Here is an 8,098-nt window from a genome sequence, read left to right on the forward strand (position 1 = left end):
AAACTTACAAAAAAACTGTTGACTTCTTTATTTAATGTTAAACACAATGGAACAGGTAAATGACACACCATCAGTTTGAATGTTATTTATTCATTTAGTTCATTTGGCAGGGACAAACCTCTAACTATAAATGCATGAAATTAATAAAAATGTTTAAGATAAAGCAAAAACCCCCAAAACAAAAAAAGGAGAGAAATCAAGAAATACATTCATTACATTCAATTCATTTTATCTAGGGATTGAGAGTAACGAAGTTTCTATTCTCTGTATGTCCTGTACATGTGGCAGAATTGACAATAAAGTTGACTTTGACTTTGACTTTGACAAATTCACACAGTACTGATCAGATCATTTTTTTAATAATGTAGATTTTTAAACAAATACAGTAAAAGTATGTGTTGCTGCCCATAACAGTACTTTTTAATGTAACACTGCTGACTTAAAGTTGTGCTGTCAGCTACTAAAGATCACATATTTCACACTTTGTTCTCACTGATGTTGAAACAGGAAACATTCAGTTAAAGCTTTCTGTATATAAAACTTAAGAATATAAAAACAGCTGACTATATAGAACATATGCTTTATGCTATAAGAGAGTACTAACTCTATATGATATTATGATTGAATATTGTAACTGCACATAAAGCTGAGCATGTCTGATATTTGGGCAGCAGAGGAGCAAGAGTGGCTTCATAAAAAGCTTCTTCTTGGCTTTGCTGCTACAGCTCTCCTCACTGACCTGTAAGACAAGCACAAAGAGACAAAGTGATTTCCAACATGTAAAGATATTATGAGCTGAAGACATTTAATAATGTGAAGAATAAATCAGCCTGCATGGCAGCAGAATTACTGAGAGAGCTTCCTGATGTGACTTCAGAATAAACTGCTGCATCAGCTGCAGGACTTGATTTTCCTGTGAATGAAGAGAAGATCATTGAAAACAATAATATCATTAACCAGGAGGAAACTTGACGTCTCCACTAATGTAAAGAGTAAGATAGATTTTATAATCCAAGTAATGAATACTTGTGAATACCTAAGTATAAATTGCAAAATAAACAGATTTACATTGTAAGAGCAGATAAACATGTTGAACAATATTCAGTGGAGATGATGGCAGACTTTGCTCACCTTTGTTTTTCTTGGCTTTTTCTTTTTTGGGCTGTTTGACCTCAGCATACATCAGACTGTCCTCTAAAAGAGACGTCAGAGCTCAGGACACATTTGTTCAGCACAGATATGATGACAAGAACATTACAGAGTAAAAACATGAGAGAAACTATTTAGTTTGGGGACATATAGATGGACAATACCATACTGTACAATAACAATATCATTCTGTATATGAAGCAGACAAACTTACACTAAACTCTGAACGGCCCTCGATGTGTATAAGATTCAACTCTGCTGATGTGTAGTGGTCGTATGTAGTAGCTAAGCTTGGTCAGTGAATAACTAAACTCCATGTTGACCTATAATTACCTGCAATATAATGATGTGATGACACGTTCAAGTACAAACACTGAATGAGACTGTTGTGACTGTACCTGCAGCTCCCGTCTTCACCTCAGAGTAAACAGCACTCTGCTCTGCTTTATGATGCTTCCCTGTTAAGATGATCGAATCCACAAAAGAAAAACATTTAATACATTTTTAAACGTTTCAAAAACTTTCCAGGCTTTTTTTCTACATTGTATATGTTTTGTGTACTCACACTTATTTCCAAAGTTTTCCAGTTCAATATTAGAGTAAATGACATCTGGGGGTTTATCTGCACCTGAAATGTTCATATTTTAGTTACACAATTGTAAACCAATGACATGGTGCCAGTTTCCTTAAATTAAAAGACTGTTTCATCTCTAGCTGCTCTGTGCTTTTCACATGATGTACTGCACCAGTGTTTCAGTGGCTCACACATGAAAACCAACATGACACATTTTTCAAAGATAAATGAAAAACACAGAAAAACCTTTTACAGAGTTTCATTAGTTGTGTTTAAATCAACAACAGGACTATCAGATATTTTCAGAGCATGAACCCATCATGGTGTTACTGTTTGTGTTGTTCTGATATGAAACAACAACATTTGTGGATTCTTTCAGTCGAGTTAAAGATACAATCAGGTTGTAAAATCCTGTTTGTTTCTGATCTTTTGTGCATGTAGTCAGTTGGTTATTTAGATGTTTGTGCAACTAGATTTTAATAAAAACTGAGCACAAACTGAATCTAAGACATGTGAAAGTTAATGGAGATCTGGAAAGACCAGCTGTGGGGAAGACAAGTGTCCTAGGGTCAGCTGCAGGGACAGTAGGGAGACCTCCACCCGTTGCTCCACCACCACAAGATGTTCCACGATTAATGGAGCAAAACATCAATGAAGGGTGGCTCCCAGCTGATGACCCTTCACCTGCCATGATGTAACCGTTGGAGGTGCAACAGGTAACAATGTGTAGCAGGTGTCTTCCTGCCTGTGCTTCCTTCAAGGTCCCTGAATGGTTGACCCGGGTTTTGATGTTTTGGTTTGGTTTCATAGTTCTGTTCTATTATTATGATGTTATGTTTACATTATGGTTATCTGTCTATTTGGTTAATGAGAGGTTGTTTATCCCCTTGTGTTCTAACTCTGTTCTTTCTCTCTGGTCTCCATGTTTTGTTTACTGTCTGCATCAAGCTCGTGTGTCTTACTCCAGGTCTCAGTGTCAGTCATTTCCTGTTTTATTTTGGTCTCTGTTCTCATCTGTATCTTGTGTCTAGTTTTACATCCACCGAGTCATTCTGTTAACCTCTTTTCCATTAGTAACTACTCAGGTCAGGTCACCATGGTTTTCAGGGTTTTCCATCAGGTCATAGTTCCTGTTACCAGGTACTTTTTCAGTATTTACTCAGCCGGAGTTCAAGGCGATCCGAGGCGATCCCAAAATGTGACGTCAACAGCCTGCATCCCACTGATTGACTGCTCAGTGGCGTCACTCAATGACTTATGAGAGTATTTCGTTGATGAAAATAAAAAGAGCCATTTTTGAAACCCAACAATGAGGAAAACAGCTACAAAAGCAACACCGTGGTCCCAGAGTGTGACGAAAATTCACAGACTGAGCAGCAGGTTTATCATCGCCTCAACATCCACCTTCATTGTAGTGTGTGTGACGCATACTAATTACGTCACAGGATGCTCAGCCATGTTGCTATTAGGACGACCACACACATTAGGTGGTACTTGACTGTAATAGAAAACCAGTCAATACGATTCGAATAGTTGTGAGTTGATCCAGGTAGGTACTAATGCAGTGGTGGGCAATTCCAGGCCCCGAGGGCTGGTCTCCTGCAGGTTTTAGATCTCACCTTGGGTCAACACACCTGAATCACATTATTAGTTCGTTACCACTGGAGAACTTCAGGACATGTTCAGGACCTAATTTAGCCATTTAAATCAGCTGTGTTGGTTCAAGGACACATCTAAAACCTGCAGGGACACCGGCCCTCGAAGCCTGGAGTTGTCCACCGATGTACTAATGGAAAAGGGGCATTAGTTATCACTGTGTTCCCACCTGTTTCCCATCATCTCATTATATTGTGTTTTATAGACTGTCTCAATCTTCCTTTGCTGTCACATCCTTCATCAAAGTTTGTTTTAATAAGATTTGTAGAAATTTGGTTTCTTAGTTTTTGTTTTTGTTTTTGTTTTATTTGGATAACTTTCTAAGTTCTGTGATAAAGTTGTGTTTTAGTTTAGTAACCGTGACAGATACTCAATGAAATGTCAATACTACTACTACTAATACGATGACTATGACTACTACTAATAATAATAACAATATTAATAACAGAAAAGAGGCTCTTACACTTGGACTGTCTGCAACGATACAACAAGAGCAGGAGAATAATAATGAGAGAGACTCCACAAACCAGTCCAACCATCAACCACACAGGAGACGAAGAGCTGTCAGCTCCTGATACAGTTACTGTAACAACAAATAGCAATTAATTATTAATAAATTATAATTTTATAAAAAAAAATACTTTTATAAAATGGAGCCAAGTGACTTTAAGAATTAAATCAGACAATCTAATGTTCATTCTCAGTCATTGGTTTATAAAACTCCATCAAATGTTTTGATCCTGCTCACCTTTAACTGACATCCAGCTCTGTGCTGACTCTCTTCCTGAGTACTGACACTTGTAGAAACCTTCATCAGACTTTGACACTGCAGAGATCTTCAGCTCCCCTCGGGGATCATTTTGAATAAGTTTGTCATTGTGATAGAAAAACACATTGGAAAGTATTTTTTGTGTTCTCAAACTGCAGCTCAGACTAACAGAAGCTCCCTCAGTCACAGGATGAACAGGACTCACCAGGATAGGACCATCACCATCATCTGTGACACAATCACACACAATTGTTTCAGTCACATCAGCTGCTGCACACTTTGAGAAAAAGCTGACAAACAATAATAAGAATTTGTCCCAGCTTTGCTGTATGTGAAGTAATTTATGTGGGAATAAAAGACACAAACAGCAGATTTAAAGATACAAGATCAGAGCTTCATGATGAAAAACATTTGTACAATCTCAAATCCAAGTAGTAAATGTATAATAACATACTCTGTACAGTGATGTTGACTGCACTGCTGAACTCTCCTGATCCAGACTCACACCAGTACACTGCAGTATCTGACTTTGATGTGTTGATGTCACATGTGGATCCAGTCATTCTCCTACAGTCAGAGAGTCGGCCGTCCTCAGAGAACTTCCTCACTCTCCACTCAGGGAAGTTTCCCTCACAGGTCAGTGAGACAGAGTCAGAGGTGAAGTGTTGCACTCTGTCAGGACTCACTGTGAGAGACGCTGCTGAATGAACATCTGGAAACAACATGTAGTGAAGAGACAAAGCTCACAGATGTTAGGATTCAAAATATCACAGTGAAAATATACTTTTGCTTTAATGTTTAAAGGGCAGTGCTAAAAGACGCAATGTTCGTATAATTTTCACCTTCAATGCTAACCCCGCCCCCCAAAAAAACCATCAATTTACATTTTTTTGCTGTTGCATTACTTGAAAAAAGATAGAATCAAACTGACCTGCAGACCAGACAAACTTTGGTTGACTGTGATCAGTGTGATACTCTGGGTCTCCTCTTCCAGCTCTGCACACATATCCTGCTGTGTGTGTCTGTCCATGAATGATGTAGGAGTCCTGTGCAGTCCCACTGCCATCAGGTAGCAGCTCATAACTGGAGGATTTCTCTGATAGATCAGGAACAGCTTTATACCAGTAGAAGCTCCATCCTGCAGACGCATGTTCAACCTCACAGTTCAGAGTTACTGAGGCTCCAGGACTCAGCCATGATGGAGACACAGTGAGGACAGGACGGGGTTCATCTGTTCAACAAAGATTTTCTCTCAATGTTTCGTCTCTTAACTCTGAATTCAATGTCACTAAAATGTTGACTCACAAATATTTATGATGAACTTTAAGAGTGAGACTATCTAAACATGTCAAATATCTCAACATGTACTAATAAAAAGACATTTTTACAAACTGTTTCTATTTCCAGGTTAAATGAACTATGACTCTACTTACTGTCAGAAACTGTCAGTGTGACTGAAACACTCCACTCTGTTGTTTCATGCTGTGAACCTTTCATTCTGCCCTTACAGCGATAGTTTCCACTGTTGGATGATGAAGCAGATCTAATCCTGTATTCATTTTGATTTGGAGCTTTTATCCTGCTGTTTGTTTCCCACTCATAATCCCACTCAGTGTCTCCTCCATGGATCTCACATCTGACAGTGATCGTCTCTCCTCTGTATATCTCAGACCAGTTTGGATACAGAGTCACAACAGGCCTGTTTGAGGCTGTTACTGTTCAAGAAAGTACAATAAAAACACATGAATGTCAAAAATGTTAATGCCTTTTGTTCTTCATCTTCCTCCTTAATCAGGAATTTATCTGACTTCATGTTAAACTGACCAGTTTTCCCAATCCTGACTGACTGGCTGTCCTCTGTGTAGTAAACTGGGTTTCCTCTTCCTCCTCTGCACCTGTAGAGTCCTTCCTGTGAGACACTGATTTGTCCATTTGAGTGGAAAACTGCATCTTGTGTGGTCAGGGCTTCAGAGGATTTCTCATCTCTGTACCAGTAGTATTTCCATCCAGATGATGATGATGGGTTCACAGAGCAGGTCAGGGTCACACTGCCCCCTACTGGAACAGCTGTGTTATCAGCTCTCAGTTTGGCCTTTGGTTTATCTGCAGTTCAGTTTAGAAAAAGAACAAAAGTCAATGACTGAATCAAACCAGTTGAAATAACTTGGTGGAAATATGTAAATAATAAATATCACATAACTTTAATGGTGAAGCTGCAACAAACTGTACAACTATCACACAAACACAACACTAATCTTTCATATTTAATTTGCTGCATTTCTAAGTTAAAAACACACATGAGGAACAATCAGTGGATTTAATGTTTCTTAGTGGATGTGGTGGAGCAGCTGAGACAGATCCAGCATTTGTTCTGCATTTCATCTTTCATGTATTAGAGCTGCACAGCAGAGAAGTTACTCTCATATGTTTTGTTCTCTTCACGGTGAATAAAAAGCTGCTGTTCAGGTTTTTGTTGTTGGAATAAAAACTAAACATTTTACTGACCAACATGAAAGACAGTTATAAAGCTGTAAGAAAGAAGAAGTGCTTTTTCTTATTTAGATACTCTGGATGAAAGATCTTACATGATACAGTCAGTGTGATGATATCACTCCACTCTGAGAAGAAATAGTCCCTTCTGCCCCGGCAGCTGTATCCTCCACTGTCAGACTCAGTAGCTCTGATGATTCTGTATTCATTGGATGTTGGAGGTGTGTTTAACTTGGCTGCTCTCCATTCATACGTCCACTGAGCTCCTTCACCTCCCTGAATCTCACATCTGACAGTGACTGTCTCACCGCTGTATGTCTGAGTCCAGGATGGCTGCAGGGTCACAGTGGGCTTACTGGGAACTGTTCACAGGAAAATATCCAGTTAGAGACAAATAGAAACATGAAGTCATTTTGAAGCCTGATTTTCTTTTTTCTGTTGTTCAGAGGAGAAAGATTTACTGCATCCTGGTGACATTTTGACTGTAAATGAAGTTGGATTTAAAAGTCAGTGTTTACATTTATTTACCGTGTGGTACACGTGTGTGGTGGCCCACTGGTGTATCTGACTCACACAGCCTGTTCTCCACACACTCCACATTTATAAAGTGATCTACAAATCCTAACATTACAGCTAACAGCTGCATTTTCCCTTTGAAGAACCACTTACAGCTACAGAGACAGGGAGTGAAGGTGGACAGTATATCCTTGTTTTTATGGCAACAAATTTACCTTGAAAGTGGTACAACTGTGTATAATATGATTCACAAGCAGAAAGTAAGATTTACAGATGTGTGCAGTGATTTGTGTGCAACTTTTCAGGTCTCCAGTTCACACAAACTATTGTACAAATGTGTCGACACAAACCTGAGTAACTGCTGATCATTGAGGCACAAATTTTAACGTCCGGATTGTTTTTCAGATTTCTTTCTTTAAAATTCATCGTCCATAATTCAGGATGATAATAAATATACTTAATAAAATACAAGATGTCTTAATAAGAAGAAGAGCTTTTTTACCTTTTAAGAACTTTTTAACAAAAACTTTAAAGAGGAGAAAAACAGCACAGGCCTGTGCAGGCCTACTTTAAATAAAGCATCATTCTGCAGGTCAGTTTGAGTTCAGAATAAGTAAATAAAATGTAGCTGTGGTCCAATAATTGTAAAATAAGAAGAATAATCATGAAAACTATTTGTATATAATTATGTCTTCAGTCCATTTCAATGAGCGATCATCTTCTGTTGTTTTCATGCAGCCACGGGCAGCCCTGAGTATAAAATACATCAGCTCAGGGTCGAAAACATAAAGATATTTATTGCACAATAACAGCATATCTGGTGATAATACACAGCTCACAACACCTTAAATACATGTGGACGAATCACCTGACACGCACAGATCACGTCTCGTGCCCACGTGGGGTTTTGAGTCTAATTTAACTGCCAGCTTCACACAGATCCA

The 8,098-nt window shown here is 38.5% G+C and overlaps 1 protein-coding gene across 2 annotated transcripts; it reads right to left on the bottom strand.

Moving 5' to 3' along the window:
- Positions 1–244: 244 nt before the first annotated feature.
- On the bottom strand, positions 245–1,898 carry LOC143416965 (uncharacterized). Of its 2 annotated transcripts, XM_076882616.1 has the most exons (5): positions 1,715–1,898; positions 1,548–1,607; positions 1,132–1,194; positions 851–913; positions 245–739 (listed from the first exon to the last, which is right to left on the bottom strand). In XM_076882616.1, exons 1-5 carry the CDS (start codon positions 1,788–1,790, stop codon positions 732–734), a joined length of 270 nt encoding a protein of 89 aa, XP_076738731.1. In that variant the 5' UTR covers positions 1,791–1,898; the 3' UTR covers positions 245–731. The 2 variants fall into 2 exon arrangements, with proteins under 2 accessions (XP_076738731.1, XP_076738730.1); XM_076882615.1 differs by having other exon boundaries at positions 245–913.
- Between the last annotated feature and the right edge of the window lie 6,200 nt (positions 1,899–8,098).

Source organism: Maylandia zebra, linkage group LG3, assembly GCF_041146795.1.
Source record: "Maylandia zebra isolate NMK-2024a linkage group LG3, Mzebra_GT3a, whole genome shotgun sequence".
In the NCBI taxonomy this organism is placed as follows: Eukaryota; Metazoa; Chordata; class Actinopteri; order Cichliformes; family Cichlidae; genus Maylandia; species Maylandia zebra.

What these genes read in the sequence shown, in the direction of transcription:
- LOC143416965 (XM_076882615.1), bottom strand. Translation starts at nt 1,790, where the DNA reads ATGAACATTTCAGGTGCAGATAAACCCCCAGATGTCATTTACTCTAAT. An exon ending in GGAAAACTTTGGAAATAAGT is followed by an intron (nt 1,608 to 1,714) that starts GTGAGTACACAA and finishes TCATCTTAACAG; the next exon opens with GGAAGCATCATAAAGCAGAG. An exon ending in GGTGAAGACGGGAGCTGCAG is followed by an intron (nt 1,195 to 1,547) that starts GTACAGTCACAA and finishes CGTCTCTTTTAG; the next exon opens with AGGACAGTCTGATGTATGCT.